The sequence below is a fragment of the Octodon degus genome, unplaced genomic scaffold, assembly GCF_000260255.1.
Source record: "Octodon degus isolate 3935 unplaced genomic scaffold, OctDeg1.0 scaffold00001, whole genome shotgun sequence".
NCBI lineage: Eukaryota > Metazoa > Chordata > Mammalia > Rodentia > Octodontidae > Octodon > Octodon degus.
The window spans coordinates 9,774,443-9,793,062 of NW_004524577.1; the positions used below are offsets into that span (position 1 = coordinate 9,774,443).

Here is an 18,620-nt window from a genome sequence, read left to right on the forward strand (position 1 = left end):
TGATTTAAAAATCATTTAGGGGCATGAAATGAAGGGAGGCTGAGATGCTCTAACAGTTCTTTATCTAAATGGTCCTCTGCCCACTCAGAGGAGTTAGCATCGTCATCAGGTGAGATGTGACGCAAGCTTACTTGGATCTGCAGATCTCTCTGTAGAAGCTGGCTGGCTGGCTGAGTAGTTGCAAATAAAAGTCAGGAAGAGGGGTGTGTGCGGGGTGACTGGCCCCTCTATCAGTTTACTGGCAATGTCAGGGAAGTGGGCAACCTCATTCTCTGGAGAGGAGGTATAGGTTAATTTTTTTTGGTGCTGGGAATTGAACTCAAGACCTCGGCAGGAAGGTGCTTGTGCTATATCCTTGCCCCAGCTGTTGAAATTTGAGGTGAGTCCTGGTGTTGCTCCACCTGCTGGCTGTATGGACTGGTTGTGTAGTTGCTCTGAGCATCATCCGTTTCCTCCTCTGTAAAGTGCAGGTAACAAAACTGACTTCTCTGGATAATGTTACCAACGAGGCCCTCAGGACACAGCAATCGTCAGTGTTATTTGCAGTAATACTGAAGAAGATGTAGAAAGCGTCATTTCATTTTTCACATAGAGGCGGCTGTCACTTTTGACAACTGTCAATTCTGAAAATCAGTGACGCCTGATCTCATGATAGTAGCTAAAGAAAACACTGGAGTATTAATCACTGGAGATAGTACTGAAGGTAGTTCCATATTCATTATGTATCTTAAAAATAGATATTTTTGGCCAGGTGTGGTGGTGCATGCCTGTAATCCTAGCACTTGGGAGGCTGAGGCAGGAGGATTCCACAAGTTCGAGGCCAGTCTGCACTGCGGAGCAAGACCCTGCCTTAAAAAACAGAACAAAACAAGAATCGATAATTTTGGCTCTACTGGGATGGCAGTGTTACTGCAGTCCAGAGGTACAGAACTACAAGGCTTTGACAACTATTTGAGCTTTGTGTGGGTATTTACATATATTTATTCTGGATTTTTTTTCTTTTTCTGCAGTTTCCTTCAGCAGTCTCTCCTGAGGGGATGTGCCACTGTGGCTTGGTTTTTAACTTTCTTCTTAGGTAGTTTTCATTTGGAGGGACAGCCAGCGTCTACCCCGGGGTCAGAAAATGGGTCCTGGGAGTAGAGTGGGCCTCTGACAGCGCTACTTTATTCCTGTGCATTTTGAGTCTGTCTTCGTTTCGTGGAAACCGCAGCTGGCAGGAGCATCCTCCCTCCCAAAGCCGAGAGCTCCTCTGTTATCAGGGACTGTGAGCATTGTTCTCGGGGCAGATGCTTCCTGGAACGAGAGTGCCTGCGAGTCAGGACCTCTCTCTCCTTGTCCTCCGCTCTTCTGCTTTATCTGACATCTCTAGTTGCAACAAGAAGTAGTTGAATGAAGAATTCTAAATCTGCAGGGGCTGGTGTTTTCATGAATTCCTATTTTGTTGTATATATTTTTTTCCTCCAGCTAATGTAGACAGATGCATTTTAGCTTGGATTGCTTCATCGGTTTTCTCGGAAGCCCCCTGGGAGGAGGTTTGTCTTCTAGTAGATCTGAGCTGAGGGTCTGCGTTTGAGGGCCTGTTTCCTGCAGTTGTGGGCTTCTTGGTGATCCCTGTGTTGCAGTGGGGGCCTCGCGCTGTAACCAGAGTGTATTTCTGTCAGGGTTTATGTCCCAAATACTAACACTGAAGGATTAAGGGTGCATAATGTGCTTTAATAAATACAGAAAAAGACTTTTTCTTAGGGAAAAGTTCACTTCTTTGCTTGACAGATGTGGGGGAGTTTTTATTTACAATTCCACGCTTGAGGCTGAGGCACTGGTTGCCTTATAATTATGCACTTAAAAATGCATGAATCCTGTGTTCACTAGGAATTGATTATTATGATTATTTTGGGGGGTGAATACCAGCTTTTTAGAGAAAGTGTTTCTTTTACAGATTTTGGAGTTCTATAAGATATTTTATTTTTTGGCACTGGGGATCAAAGTCATGGCCCCATGCACACAAGGCAAGAGCTCTACTGCTGAGCCACATCCCCAGCCCTGTTTTTTTTTAAATGCATTTAGTATAGGGTCTCACTATATAGATTGGACTTGTAGTGATCCTCCTGTTTTCAGCCTCCTAAGTGCTGGAATTACTGGCATGCACCACTGCGCCCAGTCTCAGTCGCCGCCGTCTCACTTCTCGCTGGGGGCGGGGCTGGCATGAACTGGTGCAAGGGATTAAACCCTGGTCCCTGTGCTCTGCCTAAGCAGGCGCTTTAGTCCGCTGAGCTATCTGGCTGGCCTGTTTTTGTTTTTTTGAGACAGAGCCTCACTATGTAGTTCAGTTTGGCTGTGGACTCACTGTGTGATCCAGGCTGGTCTTGAGTTCGAGGCACTCCTCCTGCCTCAGCCTCCTGAGCGCTAGGACCACAGACCTGTGCCACCACGCCCAGTTCTTGGGCCTCTTAGTGGTGCAACTTAGCGCTTGCAGTAGAAGCAGGGTTAACAACACCTTCTCTCCAATGAATCAGTTGGTATTGTTTTTTTTTTTTGCGGAACCAGGGATTGATCAGATCCTTGCATTTGCCAGTCAAGCACTTATCCTACTGAGCCATCTCCCCGGCTCCAGCGAATCAGTTGGGCTCACGGTCTTACCTTCTTCAGTATAAACAGGCTAGTTTAGGAAGCTCAATAGATAAGATGTAGTAGAAGTCCTGGGGAGGGAGGATTTGTGGCTTGGCACAGGCCCCCTAGATGTTAGGGGGTGACAAAGTCTCCCCTTCTCTCCTCCTTGTGGGGTTTTCTTTCCGTTCTGGTGGGTGTTGCTCTGGAATTACATACAAATCAAGAAAGAAGTGAAACACATTTGGTTTACAGGTCAGAAGTGAGAGATCTCATTTGTTCAGGCACCTGAAAGAATTATCTTGATGTCCTTGAAGTTCTAATCTCTTAATCTGTATCTTCTTTTCCTTTTTCTTTCTATAACCTAACATTTATACACTTGGCTTCATACACTTTCATTATTTTTCCTGAGCAGCATTTAAAAAAAATATATATTTAGTACAGGGTCTCACTATGTAGATTGGATTTGTAGTGATCTGCTTGTGTTCAGCCTCCAAGTGCTGGGATTACCACCATGCCCAGTCTCAATCTCAGTCTCAGCAGCCCAGGTGGTGGGGCCAGCACATGCCAGGGATTGAACCCCTGTGTCTGCCTAAGCAGGTGCTTTAATCCACTGAACTGTCTGACCGGCCCTTCCTGAACAGGATTTATTTCACGTAACAAGGAGCCTAACCTCTCCACCTCTGTTAATAAGTCCACCATCATCGCTCACCAAAAACGTTTGATGGAAACCAAGCCTGAGCTAAAATTCAGCAAGGCATCTGGGGGCCCTTCATGCCCTCTCCTGACAGTCCCTCGCCACGCTCCCTTCGGTCCCCCAACGTGCATCTGTAGCCTTTGGTCACTTGCTTTTTCTCTGTGGGTTAAAATACCAGAGGGTTAATGGAGTGTGTTTACTTTCTAGTTTTTAAGAATTAAAAATCTGATTTGTCTTTTACTATCTTTTGAACTTTTACTAAAGTGGAATTTTCTTTTCTGTCTTGGTCAGATGGGAGTGAAAATTACTTTAAAGTGTAGTGGATTTCTTTTTTTTTCCTTGGCTAGCTCAGCCCATCCTGAGGGCGGGGCTGGCGCAGCATGTGGTGCTTGGGATGGAACCTCGGTCCCCTGCACCTGCCTAAGTTTGCTTAAGCAGGTGCTTTAGACTGCTGAGCTATCTCGCCGGCCCCAAAATGTTACTTTTACTTTTTTGTTGCTTTAAGTTTGATTTTGTGGTACTTGGGATTAAACTCAGGACCTTGTGTTTAAGCCAGATTAAGCACTTATTCCACTAAGCTATCTCCCCAGCCCCAAGGGAAGTGGATTTCTTTCTTTCTTTTTAAAGTTTTATTTATTTATTTATGTGTGTGTGTGTGTGTGTGTGTGTGTGTGTGTGTGTGTGTGGCCAGCTCAGCCCACCAGGGGGCGGGGCTGGCTGGCATGTGGTGCTGGGGGATTGAACCGCAGTCCCTGTGCTTTGCTAAGCTTGTTCTGAGTAGGAGCTTTAGACCACTGAGCCATCTCACCAGCCCCCGGGAGTGGATTTCTAACTGGTGCTCAACTTGCTATACCCGGCTGAATTAAACTAGCGTAGTGCTGAGTGTGCACCTAAAGGTTGTCTGCAGCTTAAACCAGATCAGGAGAAGAGGCCAGAATGGTGTCAGGGATGCTCTTTGGAGAAGCTGTTGGGGGCTGTTCTGCTGGAGGTCCTTGTCATGCTGGCTTTCCTGGTGAAATCTGCAGGAGCTCTGGTCCTCGTCTTGCGCTTCCTGGCTCCAGAGGGGAAGATGGAGCCCTGCTCAGCCTCGTGGAGAAGCTTGTCGAATTGGCTTTCCTGATGGGGACTCGGCTTTCCTCATCGCTGGAGGAGCTCGGGACCTCACTGCTGCTGAGGACAGCTGTGGCACTTTTGCGAAAGCTCTGATGCTTGCCTGGGGTGTTGCTTCCTGGCTGCAGTGCGGATCCCCCAGCCCGCTGGCACAGACCCTTCATCCCGCTGGCACAGACTTTCTAGCTCCCACTGCTGACCTTTGGGCCTTCCCAGCACAGATCCGTGAAGCGGGCCTGCGTGAGCCTTTGTCGTGGGCTCCGGGCCTCCAGCTGGACTGGTGGGAGGCCCTGTTATGAGCTCTAGGTTTTCATCTGGACTCATGCAGGATATTAGGATCCAGGCCCTGAGGTGGAGTCTTTAATGTTCATGTATGTGGACAGATTTTCTGCATTTCTTCTATATTAGTCTTGGGTGATGCATTATAAACTACTACTATAAAATGTATCCTGTATTGTATTGTTCCCCTTGCAAAGCCCCCAGACCACGACAAAAAGTTTTAACAGATGAGCTGAAAAACTTAAAAAACAAAAACCAAAAAAACCCATCCAGTTCAGTGAGGGTGGCTTTCTGTACGCCTCCTGCTGCCTAGATGGAAATCGGCTCCACGGTTCTTGTGCAAGTGGATTAATGAGTGGACTGTGCGGGCATGTCTCCCAGACAGGTTTCCACACGCAAGCCTGAGGCTCCCGGGAATTGTTTTAAAGGGCGTGGGCTCTTCATTCACATGTTTGTGCTGTGCTGTGGGACCCACAGAAGCAGGCAGGCAGCGTCGGAGACGTGCTGGGGACGAGGAGCCAGGCTGCCTGGATGCAAGGGCGGTGGGCGGTCCTGATCCCCAGACTTCCGCTGGGTCGCCTGGGAAGCACTGTAGTGGTTTCTGCCTTCTACAATCACGCGCTTATTAAGGATTAAATGAGGCCATGTATTTAAAACCCCTAACACATAGAAATCATTCACATAGGAAAACAGTACAGAGAACAGCAACAATTAACATCAAAGGCAGGGATTATGATCTTGAGCTGGGAATTCTACAATGGGTAGATTACTGAGAAGGAAGCAGAAGAGATTTTTTTTTTGTGTGGTACCAGAGATTGAACTCAGGACCCTGTGCTTGCCAGGCAGGCGCTTATTCTACTGAGCTATCTCCCAGGCCCAAGAAGAGAGTTCTTTAAATTTTGTTTATTTATTTATTTATTTATTTATTTATTTATTTTTTGTGGTGCTGAGGATCAAACCACAGTCCCTGTGCTTGCCTAAGCTTGCCTAAGCAGGCACTTTAGACCACTGAGCTATCTCGCTGGCCCCTAAATTTTATTTTATTTTTCATATATTTGGTATAGGGTCTCACTATGAGCTTAGACTCATAGTGATCCTCCTGTTTTCAGCCTCCCTACAGCTGGGACTACAAGTGTGCACCACCACGCCTGGACTGTCTTGGGCTCAGTGTGCCCAGGGGTGGGGCCGGTGTGGCACGTGGTGCTGGGGATCAAACCCAGGGCCCTGTGCTTGCCTAAGCAGGTGCTTAGTCTGCTGAGCTATCTTGCCAACCCAGAAGGGGAAGAAATTTAACACAGAGTATTGAGTTTCCTCGTAGTGCCAGGGACTTTGTATACAATATTTATATTTTTTGCCGTCCTACTTAAGAAGTTGACACTATCATGTTCATTTTGGAAAGGAAGAATCTAAAGTTAAGAGCAATTTCCCTGACTTAACCAAGTTAATAAATAAATGGTACAATTAGTTCTGTCTGTGGTCCGTAAGCTTTTGTTTTATGTTTTTTTTTTTTTTTTGTGGAACCAGGGATTGAACTCAGTCCTTTGCGCTTGCCAGGGAAGCACTTATTCCACTGAGCCATCTCCCCGGCCCCTTATGTTTTTGTTTTTGTTGGGTGGTGCTGGGGAGGGGAGCCAGGCAAGTGCTTTGTCAACCTCATGGGGTGCTTTTACTGCCTGGAGGAGAAGGACTGAAGGAATTTTTGTTGGATTCATTTGGGGATTTCTTTTTTGAGACAGGGTCTTTTTTTTTTTTTTTTTTGTACCAGGGATTGAACTCAGGAAAGGCCTTGTGCTTGCCAGGCAGGCACTTATGCCGCTGAGCTATATCCCCAGCCCCTAGTATTTGTTTTCAGCTAACCCGGACAGGGCTGCAGGCTTCCTGATCTGCAGCCCACTGCTATTTCCATGTTCTGTAGGAAGCTTTCATAACACGAGGGGCTGTGTGAGACCCACCATGTATTTGCTGAAGTTTCTTCTTCTAATAGGAAATAAGGCCGCACAGTTGAGGCAGCACAGCCTTGCCCACTGGCTTGAGGTGGGCTGTGCTTTCTGGACTAACGGTTCTGCAGAGGTGGGGCTGGGCTACGAGGGTCAGATGTTTCTAAAAGAAAATTCTGTTGCAGTGTTTCTCAAAGTGTGCCCCGTTGTCATTGTTAAAAATTCATTCACATTCGAGGCCACCCTGGAGCACGGGAAGGTATGGGAATTGCAGTTTTAAGCTCAGCTGTCCCCACAGGTGATCTTAGCCGCGCTATGACAGGAGAACAACTGTGGTTTCCTGTCTCACAAGCGGTACCCAACCCACCCTGGAATCCTCGAGGGAGCTCGTGCCCAGCCTGGGGTGGCTTGTGGTGCCTTCATTTGCCTTCCAAGTCCTTTCCCTTAAGCATTGGTGGCATCAGAGGGCCAGGCATCGGGGCTTGAGGGTGCGTCAATGATTGAGTGAAGTTAAAAGTAAGCACACTATCTATCCTAACTATCCACGTGTATATCTATATCTATATAATCTATATATCTAGAGCTATGTCTATTCTCCCACAAAATGATCCTTTATTTATATCCCTCTTTTTTGTTCTGTTTTGTCAGAGATGGGTGTTCCATTGCTGTTAGAGAAGCCGTGTTTGGAGAAGTCTTTAAAGGACCTTTTCAGACTTGATGGTAGTCCAAATACTGTACATGCTTGAATTCAGCAAAATAACCCAATGTAGTCCAATAGTCCATAATAGTAGTGGGTTATCAGCACAGCTGGCGATTGTCTGAAGTTGTTGACTTGAGCCTTTTATAGCTCAGCATATTAATATAGCTTTTTTTTTTTTTTCGGAACTGGGGATTGAATTCAGGCCCTTGAGCTTGCCAAGGAAGCGCTTATTCCACTGAGCCATGTCCCCGGCCCCAGCTTTACTTTTTATACCTTGTGGTTACACTTTTCTGCTGGATGGTTAAGAACAAGTTAAAGCAAGACCTATAGAACTAAAAATGCAACTTTTACTTTCTGCTAAGGTCAGTCAGATCCCCTCAGGATTTACCCTGGAACCATGTATGGCATCTCGTGGATCTTTTGTCAGTGTCAGCTATCTGGATGAGTCACGACCATTGCTTGACCAGTTTGTTCTCTGTGAAAGCCTGAGAGGATTTTTCTCTCTCTAGGTGACTCTGTGGCCCCATAATCTCCATGATCACAAATTTTGGGACACCACTGAGTTACAGAATGTCACACCGGAAGTTCTCTTATTGTCCTGAATCGTCACTGATCTTGAAGGGCCAGGGCCAAAGTATCGGCTATCTTTTGAGCCCATATTTCTGTCTAATTTTTGGTCTGCAAATTGTAGTTGTTAAACATCCAGAAGAGACGCTTACTGATATTATTGTCCTATGGCAGAGGCGGTTGAGCTTAACATCACTATCTGTCTGAGTATCACATACCTTAGACATAAAAGGAAACTGCTATTTTCCAACAACCATGGATGTTCTAAAGCTACTTTCTCTTAGTTCACTGAGAAGAAAGCTTTGCGCTAGTATTGTTAGATGAGATATCATGTCTGCATCTTGTCCTCTGAACACTGCAAAAGACAATATGCAATGTATTAATTATTATAACTGTCTTACTAACCTGTTCTGAAACTGTTACATTGCTGTTTTCTTTTTTTCATTAAAATGAATAAAAATTTTTTTAAAAAAGTAAGCAGCTAATTCTTTAAATGGGTTAAATTTGCGCCTCTCCTGTAATGCTGAGTGAGTCACCGTGCTTGTGACTGTCGGAAAGGCTGGGTGGAAACAGCTCAGATCCGTAGGCGCTTGGGCGGGGCTGGTGTTTGTGCTTTATGCCCTGCGAGGGTGGCTTCCTGGTGCTGAGACTCGTCGTTGTCCCGAAGATGTTTCCCTTCATTAACTCACTGTTCATCGACTGTTCTGTTGTGTAGGAACCCTGAATAAGTGTGTGGGAAGTTCAGGGAGCAAGAGGAAGGACAGTACTGAGGTTGCAGAAGAAGAATAGATAAAATTAAAGGTGCTCAAGAACTGCTTGGTGACTGCTGAGTTTTAATATCAGGTCAAACACAGTAAGATTTCTGGCTTAAGAGAGTAGGTGAATGTTTTTACCACACACATGGTGCAGAAAGCTGGAGTTTTCATTTCTCGTGGTATAAAGAGTTCTGTGTGGTTTGTAAACAGTGCTTCCTGTGTGTAACCCTGCGCCTGGCGCTGTCCCCTTTTGTTTCTGGGGGGGATACAGATGTCTGTTCATGAGTGAGTGTCCCACCTCTGCCCTGCATTTGGCACCTGGGAGGGACAGGCACTTTGCAGAGTGGAGAAAGGAGGGGCTGGCTGAAAGACGGCTAGTGGCTGAGTGGTGGGCGGGAGGAGAGAGGAGTGGTGCGTGTGTGTATGTGTGTGTGTGTGTGTGTATGTGTGTGTGTGTGTGCCGGTGGGACTGTGGCTTGAACCCAGGGCCTTCACACTGAGCTACTTCCTTAGCCCTTTTTTATTTTTTATTTTGGGACATGGTCTCACAAAGTTGGAAGTCGCCCAGGCTGGGCTTGAACTTGCGATCCTCCTGCCTCAGTCTCCCAGGCTGCTGGGATGACAGGCGTGCACTGCCACACCAGGCATGATAGTGGTTTCCTGAAAAGATACCTCATTCTGCTCTTGATGTGAGCGTGGGGAGGCGTCTCACACAGATATATGGTGTTGGAAAGCCTGCGAGTGCAGGAGGTGCACAGGAGAGACAGGACGTGTGGAAGAGTGAGACCACTAGCAGGAGCATGGGAACAAGGACACTAGCCGCGGGTCAGTCAGGGACGGGCCAGCGGAAGAGCACGCTCTCTCAGAGGTCCATGGAGGAGGAGCCTTAGGGAAGGAAGGTTGTTTTGTCTTTTTGAGACAGGGTCTTGCTATGTAGTCCAGGCTGGCCTTGAACTCGCCACGTAGCGCAAGCCTAGACCTGGCCGTGGGCCTCTTCCTCAGCCTCCTAATTGCTGAGGTACAGGGGTGCACTGTCATGCCCGCCTTGGGAGGTTTTAGTGGTGCCAAGGAGCCCGGAAGACCAGAGAAGAGCAGTGGAGACACGGGCATGGATGACCGTAAGAGAATGGTTTTAATTTGAATTCTGGGATCGAAAGCAACTTTTCAGGAATAAATGCAGAGTGAGAAAATAAGTCTGAAATTGGCTGTGGTTCCACTCTCTTGAGAAGCTTGATAGCAAGAAGGAGAGAAGTGACCTTGAGATTTTTGTCCTTGAGATTAAGATTAGCACTTTCTCCCTGGCCTTTTCCATTTTTACTGTGAGACAGATTCTCGCTAAGTCATTGAGTTGCCCGGGCTTGGGCTTGGGCTACCCCTGCCTCAGCCTCTCAGCGTCCTGGGATTACATGTGTGCACCACTATGCCTTGCTTGGTGGAGGTTTTTTTGTCTTTTTGAGACGAGGTCTCACTATGCAGTTCAGGTTGGCCTTGAACTTACTTTTTAGCTCAGGCTGGTCTCAAACTCAAAACGATCCTCCTGCCTCAGCCTCTTGAGTGCCCTCTTGAGTGCCCTCAGCTGGGATTATAGGCATGCTAGGTGGAGTTCTTTTTTCTTTTAATTTTTAAATTTATTTTATTTATGTATGTGTATGTGTGTGTGTGTGTGGCCAGCTCAGCCCACCAGGGGGCGGGGCTGGCTGGCATGTGGTGCTGGGGGATTGAACCGCGGTCCCTGTGCTTTGCTAAGCTTGTTCTGAGTAGGTGCTTTAGACCACTGAGCCATCTCACCAGCCCCTAGGTGGAGTTCTTAAATCTCTATATAATTTTTTTTGTGGTACTGAGGACTGAACCCAGGGATTTTATACTGAGCTACATCATCAGCCCTTTTATTATTTTAAAAAATTTTGTTAATACATGTTTGTAGGACACAATGATTCCATCTGTTGTGGGGAATGTACACAACACATACACAGCACATCTCTATCTTTTTTTTTTTTTTTGGGAAGGGTCTACAGGGTGTTCAGGGTCTCACTACTAGATCGGACTCATAGTGATCTGCCTGTTTACAGCCTCCCAAGAGCTGGGGTTACAGGTGCATGCCACCACGCCCAGTCTCAATAGCTGTTTCAGCACGCCTGGGGATTGAACCCTGGTCCCTGTGCCTGCTTGCAGGAGCTTTAATCTGCTGAGCTATCTAGCCGGCCCTAGCGCATCTCTATCTGCCTCCCTCCAGAGGATGTTTTCTTAAAAGACCCAGCAGACAGGTGATAGTGGTGAATGTGAAGGTGAGGAGTGGGAATTCCCTGGGAATTCAGCAGGGAGGGGATTGGAATGTGGGCACCCGGCTCGCTGTACCCTTTCTGAATTCCCCCAGGAGGATTCTCTGAGTTCCCTTTCATCCCTCGCTAGGCTCAGGGTGAATTTGGGGGAAGAAGATTTGATGAGGGTACAGCAGTAGGCAGTTGGTGGGCAGGCCTGTGGGTTTGCAGTTCTGAAGAAAGGATTCATGAACAAAAATCTGAAAACCAGAGTGGCAAGTGGTTGGAAATAGACGGGGAGGAAAGGATTCTTTTTCGCCTCCAAAGACCACCTGGTGGCTTCCTTTGGGCAGGGCAACGTTAGGGATTGACCTGCATGTCTGAAAATACAGTCGGCACAAATGAGTTACTATTACAAACTTAGCTAAAATAGGTGTAAAGTCTCCCGAGGGACGCAGAGACAGGGCATTTATGATTCAGAACATTTCAAACATTGATTACGAACCAAACTGAATATGGGTGACAAAGCAAGGTGACAGAAATATTTAGTGACCATGCTAAGTTCTTGTTTCTCCAAAAGCCAGCTTCATTTTGTGTGCAAGCCTGAGTTCAAAGCAGATTGGCTCGGGTGCTGTGTTGACAGTTTCAGAGTCAAGCTGGGCTTCCTGGATTAGCGAGCTGTGGCTGCAGGGTGTGTGTGTGTGTGTGTGTGTGTGTGTGTGTGTGTGTGTGTGTAGCTGGTGGTCTGTCCGGCTGCTTGGTGGCTTGAGTCAGTAACCTGGAGCAGTGAGAGGTCACTAGGCTCTCTTTTTTTTTTTTTCTTTTTTTTTTTGGCGGAACCAGGGATTGAACTCAGGTCCTTGTGCCTGCCAGGCAAGTGCTTATTGCACTGAACTATCTCCCTGGCTCCTCTCTTTTTTTTTCCTAATATATTTAGTACAGGGTCTCACGGGGCAGCTTGGACTCAGACTCATAGTGAGCCTCCTGTTTTCGACCTCCCCAGTGCTGGGATTATAGGGCGCACCACCATTCCTTGTCTCTGTGGGCCCTCGGGTGGGGCTGGCACAGCATTCGGGACCTGGGATTGAACCCAGGTCCCTGTGCTTGACCTAAGCGGGCACATAGTCCCCTGAGCTATCTCACCAGCCCATTGCTCACTAAGCTTAGCACGACTTTGGCTGTCCTGGGTCTTTTGTATTTCCATATGGATTCTAAGATTGCTTTTTTCTAGTGCCAAATGTCACTGGACTTTTGATGGAGAGTGCTCTGAATGCAGAGGCGGGTTTTGGTAATATGGAGATTTTTTTTTTTTTTTTTTTTTTGCCAAACCGGGGATTGAACTCAGACCTTTGCGCTTGCCAGGGAAGCACTTATTCCACTGAGCCATCTCCCCGGCTCCAAATTCATTCATTCATTCATTTATTTATTTATTTAATATGGAGATTTGGACAGCGTTCATTCTGCTGAACCCAGCTGGCTTTCCGTCTTCGCTGCCTCCTTCAGTCACTCTGGTCGGCGGTCTGTAACTTTCCTCATAGAGCTCTTCCACCCGCTTGGTGATTTCTAGATGTGTTACATTTTTGACGCTCTTGTGAGTAGAATTGTTTTCCTGATTTATTTTCTCAGCTAACTCATTAATTGTGTACAGAAGAGCTATTTATTTATTTATTATTCTTAATGTGGATTGTGTATCCCAGAAACATTCCGTAAAGGGTGGCTGTGGGTCCTGCTGATGCCCCTCAGTACTCCTCTTCACAGCCTGAAAGCTGTGTGGACACAGCTGGGGACCAAAAGAACTTTATTAGCAGGTGCCAGAATTCAGCGATGGTATAATTTTTTTGGTGGTACCAGGGATCGAACTCGGGACCTTGCGCTTGCCAGGCAAGCACTGATGCCACTGAGTTATCTCCCCAGTCCCCAGAGATGGTACAATTTTGACTTGTCATCACATAGCATGCATTTTCTGCCTGTAATCTCAGCACTCTGGGAGGCAGACATAGGAAGATTGAAAGTTGGAGCCCCGGGGCTGGGGAGATGGCTCAGTAGAATAAGCTCCTGTGTTCAATCCCTGGTACCACAAAAAAAAAAAAAAAAAAAAAAAAAAAAAAAGAAAGTTGGAGCCCAGCCTGGGAAATTTAGCCATTTAGTGAAATCCTTGTCTCAAAAAAAAAAAAAAAGGCTGGGGATCAGCACGGTGTGAAAGTCCTGAGTTTAATCCCCAGAACTGACTCCACCAAAACAACCCAAATCATTCTTTTAATTCCCCTCATCTATTTAAAAATGCAAAATCATTGTTAGTTCATGAACGCCCTCTTGAGGGGCTGGGGAGATGGCTCAGTAGAATAAGCGCTTGCCTGGCAAGCACAGGGTCCTGAGTTCAATCCCTGGTCCGGCACAAAAGAAAAAAAAAAAAAGAAGAAAAAAGAAAATGCCTTCTGCAGGGAAGCGGCCAGACACCTCGCCCACCCCTTGGGTTTTCCTCTGTACTTGACCTAACTGGTTACACTGCACTGTTTCCTCTATTTGACTTTTAGTGGGCTTTTGGCCTGACTTTGCTGAACAGTCTGAGTGGAATAAAATAAAACTCATATTCAGGGCTGGCCAGATAGCTCAGTGGACTAAAGCGCCTGCTTAGGCAGAGCACAGCGGTGGGGGTTCGATCCCCAGCATGCTGTGCCATGCTGGCCCCGCCCTGCCCCTCCTTCTCAGATGGGGATTAAGACTGGGCATCTGGCATGCGCCTGTAATCCCAGCTCTTGGGAGGCTGAAAATGGGAAAATCACTGAGTCCCATCTTCATAGTGAGACCCTGTAGACCCGATAGACTCTGTACCAAATGCAAAAAACCAAAACAAAGCAAACAAAACCCCCACATATTCATGGAGCTACTTGTAGGCAAGGACAGATAGGTGGGAAAAAAATCAAAGGAATATATAAGATACCAAGGTATGTAAAAGACAGTTTTGTCTTGCTTGAAATACTTGCACTTTCTGCATGGATTCCATTCACAGAATAGTTGTTTAGCCTGAGAACAACATTAAGCTGAAGGTTTAGGGTGGAAACCGGTTTTCTTCTTGTCCATCTGCACAGCAAAGCTTGCATAGCATAGTGAGAGGATTTTTTTCTTTTTCTTTTTGGTACTGGGAATTGAATGTAGGATCTTGCATTTGCCCGGCAGGCGCTTGTGCTGCTGACCGATATCCCTGGCCTAGTGGGAGAATATTTAATAAGTTACTAAAGAGTCAAAATTTTCAGTGAAAAATAGTAAGTTTATGACAACAGCAAAAGGCTGCAAAGATAATTAAACAGAATACACTGTCACGTGGATTATATATATATTTCTTTTTAAGACAGGGTCTCTCCATGCAGTTCAGGCTGGCCTTGAACTCAGTTTGTAGCCCAGGCTGGTCTTGAACTCGCAGCAATCCTCCTGCCTCAGCCTCCCAAATGCTGGGATTACAGGCGTGTACCACCACACCCAGCTGTAGGCAGATGTATTTATAGAGCAGAAAATCTACTTTTCCTCCATAGAGAGTATTTCTGGATCTCATTGGATTTTCAATTACACACCACTCTTTCTCCTCAGCGATTCTCTGAGCTATTTGTTGAGAACAGATGTCAGAAGACGCAGCACTGTGGTATTACAGAGTGTGTTTAAAAAGTTAAGGAAAGGTTAGCTTTTGTGTATGCTTATTACACAACTTAAAAATAGTTCTGGCTCTATTTGTAAATCAGACGACCAGTGCTCAGACTGCCAAGCATGACGGACACTTTAGCACAAGGTCTCTTTTTTTTTTGTGTGTGTGTGGCCAGCTCAGCCCAACCTGGGGGCAGTGCTGGCGCAATATGTGGTGCTGGGGATCGAACTGAGGTTCCTGCATGCTTGCCTAAGCAGGTGCCTTAGACTGCTGAGTTTCTCACTGGCCCACATAGTTTCTTTAGAGTTTCTCAGGGGATGTAGGCCAGTAGAGAACATATGAGAGGGTTTCTTTGGTCATGTACTAAGATGATCAGAGTTTTGCCAAGTTACCTGGGATAACACAGGTATTCCTGTAGGAAGAATTGCCTAACAGTGCATCTTTAGAGTACCTACCATGCCATATTTCAACAAGTGGTAACAGGGGCCAGGGAGATGGCTCAGTAGAATAAGCGCCTCCCTGGTAAGCGCAAGGGCCTGAGTTCAATCCCCGATTCAGCAAAAAAAAAAAAAAAAAAAAAAAAAAAGTAACAGCCTGGCGTGGTTGTGCATGCCTATGCTTTCAGGACTGGGGAGCCTGAGGCAGAAGGATCACTCTGAGTTTAAGGCCAGCCTGGGCTACGAAGTGAGTACAATGCCAGCTTGAACTACATAATGAAACCCTGTCTTAGAAAAAAAAATTATTAGAAAAAAGAAGTTGCTGCAATTTTTTCTTCTGTGTCTGAGTGGAGATTCACTCAAAGGGAAAAAAATGTTCACAACACTTTGCAAATACTATCTATTTAGTCCTCAGCCTAGCAACAGCAGAGAAAGAGATTATTCTTGTTCACTTACTCTGTCTCCACCCTCTGGCTCTGGCTTTATAGTTTAGTGGTGTGAATTGTTGCTAAAATGTTCAGGTTTTCAAATAAGGCCTATGCTGGGATTTAAGAAACGCCTGGGAAATTCCAAGTTGTATTTATAAATTTAGAGGGGAGGCAAGAAGTTAAAAAAAAAAGTTAAATATTTAAAGTTGCTTTTTTAATGAGGATGCTCGAGGCCAGGGGGAGTCCACAGTTGTCGCCTGAGTCACTCCCCAGCCAGCGGGAATTAGGGCAGGCCGTGGTGTGTGTGTGTTTGTGTGTGTGTGTGTGTGTGCGCGCGCGCGTGTGTGTGCCACCGCTGGCTTTTGGCTGGAGCTTCTCTTTCTGACTCTATCTTTCCTGGTGCGCGAGCACATGTGGTCTTGTTGCCCCGGGACCCAGGAATGCAGCTGACCAGCGCTTCCAACTTCGCTCCAGTGAGAAAGCCTTCCAACAGTCAGACGGGACTGAAAGCGACATTTGAGAGAAGCTCTAGCCTGAAATGAGATTTCCTGCGCTTCTAATCTGGAGAGTTTGTGGCGGTGCTCGCCCTCCAGTTAGCCAACCTACAGCGTTTATTTGGAGCGCAGACTCCCAGCTGTTCTGTACTTTCTCCTGGCGCGATATAAATAACCCCCTGCTCCCCCAACCCGGGCAGCCTTTGTGATTCTGCCAGCCGGGGAGACGGACTGCGCTGGAGCGGGCAGGAAGGAAGCACGGTGCTTCCTGAGCTCAGGGGGACCCCCGGGACTCCTAAGTCACTCTCGGTGGCAGAGGGCGCGGGCTCGTTGGGGGACAGCTCACGGCTTCTTCTTTCTCCTTTGCTCCCACGTGGGGCCGTGTGGAGGATGCCACGCGCTGGCACCGTTCTTTCTCCCTGTGGCAGGAGGGGACCTGTGCTTCCTTCCGGGAAGGGGCTCCGGGGTTTGCAGAGCGCAAAGGCCCTGGTGGCCCCTGATTCCAAGAGGACCGCGATTTTAAACAGGGGTGATGGAGGAGGAAGGAGGTGGGGAGGCGACCTCCACCGGCAGGCCGCAGGCGCTGGAGCTTGCCCGTCATCTAAGCCAGAGTACGGCCGCTGGTGGTGGCCCGGGCCGGTCCTGGCCTCCACCTGCGAGTCCCTTCAGGCCGCTGAGCCCTGGAGTCTCGTTTGTGATACAGGATAATAACACGTAATGGGATTGTTGGGACCATTAAGCCGGTTAATGTGTGTTGTGCTTGTAGACATAAATACTATCACCATTATTCACAAAATAAAGGGACCAGGGAGATGGCTCAGTAGAGTAAGTGCTTGCCTGGCAGGAGCAAGGGCCTGAGTTCAAACCCCGATTCCGCAAAAAGAAAAAAAAAAGATTTTGTTCTGTTAGGTCATCTTTATTTATTTTTTTGGCTTTCTTAGTATTTTATTTTAAAATTACTGATATATATTTACCAGAGAAATGATTATACATTTGGTATAAAATCAACTAGTTTCTGCAAAAAGTTTCTAAGATAGATGCATTTCTTGTTCAATTTCCAAAAAAATAACGGTTCCCTAAATGAAAGCATTTATATTCCTACAGCTCTACGGTAAACATTAAAAAGAAAATACAAAAAAAAAAATCTCTTGGCTTCTGAATAGCTCACTTAGTTACGTAAGTTACGTAAAGTGTTTTCTGTTCCAATATTTTTATCAATTTCAAAAGATGTATACTTCCTTCAAACAGGACAAAAAGAATCCTCATTTCAAACTGTCAGTCTGTTTCCATGGTAACATTGCGGGACTCCTTGGCTACCGTAAGTCACATCAGCTGACTGTGGAACTTCTCAATCTTCTTTACATTTTGAGCTTGATCCGTTCTGTACACCAAACAAACTAAATCATCTGCTACTTTAATATACAAATTTCCGTTAATGTGCCTGTATTTGAGAACCACTCGTTCCCCATCGGGCCGGCAACGTAGAGTTTCTCGGCCGCGCGGCTGAACTCCTCCCAGGTTGGATACTGCTGCATCTCGCCCCGACTTGGACTCAAGCTGCTAGCGCACTGGCTGCCGCAACTGCCCGAAGCAGCGATGCTCTAATTTAAATTTTAATTATTTTTTAAATTTTGATTTTTTAAAGAGAGTACAAAATAGTATTAAATTAGAAAAATTACAAATGATACAGAACTGAACTTTTTTTTTTTTTTTGAGACAGCGTCTCATGATGTAGTTCAGCCTGGCCTTGAACTCATTTGTGACCCAGGCTGGCCTCAAACTCACAGCAGTCCTCCTGCCTCAGCCTCCTGAGTGCTGGGATTACAGGCATGCACCACCATGCTTGGCTCTGTTGGTTGGTTTTTTGTTTGCAGGCAAAAATATAAGTGTTCTACTTTTATAGCTCCAAGTATAACAAACCCATAAATACTTGAAAAATTTCTAGTAGCCATATTAAAAAAGGTAAAAAGAACAGGTGAAATTAATTATCTTCCTTTATTTTTGCAGTGCAAGAGGATTGCACCTGGGGTTTTAGCACTGAGCTCTACCCTTAACCCTTTAAAAAATTTTAAGTTTGGAGACATGGTCTTAATAATATGTTGTTAAGTTGTTCAGGCTGGGTACAAGCTTGCCATCTACCTGCCTCAGCCTCCCAGAGTGTTGAGATTACACACGCACACACAACCATACCTGGGCCTGTCTAGCGGCTGCTGTGTAGGACCACACAGCTCTGGCGGTTTGCTTGTTTTATTTCTCAGATGTTTCAGTTACCTCTTTTGTCACCATGATACAAGCCAACCCCAAATCTAGGAGCTTGAAAAAAGTGCCTTATTGTTTCCCATGATCCTCTCTTAGCTTATACGCACTACATTGATGGTTATTGCTTGAATCATTATTGGGTAGGCTGTAAAATTTTTGAGGCCCAGGATCTCTTTACATTTATTCATTCATATGATAAAGACATTCCCTTCTATCTCACCAAATCGTTTCTTAATTGTATAGCAGCATGAATTCATAGAATAATCTCATTTTGCTTATTAAGCTACAAACCATTATTTATTTTAACGTTCAGGTTCTCTGTACATTTTTTTTTTTTTTTTTTTTTTCAGGAATCAAACTCAGGACCTTGTGCTTGCCAGGGGGCATTTATGCCACTGAGCTATCTCTTTGGCCCTGCACATGATATTTTTAATTGAGAAAACACTCTGTATGTGCTG

General features: G+C 46.1%; 1 protein-coding gene and 1 pseudogene across 1 annotated transcript in view; one reads left to right on the plus strand and one right to left on the minus strand.

Annotated features, from left to right (window-relative positions):
- Cd109 (CD109 molecule) overlaps positions 1–18,620 on the plus strand; it is a 183,234-nt gene that overhangs the window by 42,928 nt on the left and 121,686 nt on the right. Inside the window, exons 3-4 of the mRNA XM_023710578.1 lie at positions 6,370–6,391; positions 10,907–10,913. Coding sequence (XP_023566346.1) covers positions 6,370–6,391; positions 10,907–10,913 — 29 coding nt within the window. The remainder of the gene's footprint in view (positions 1–6,369; positions 6,392–10,906; positions 10,914–18,620) is intronic.
- Positions 17,119–17,438, minus strand: LOC101577205 (annotated as a pseudogene).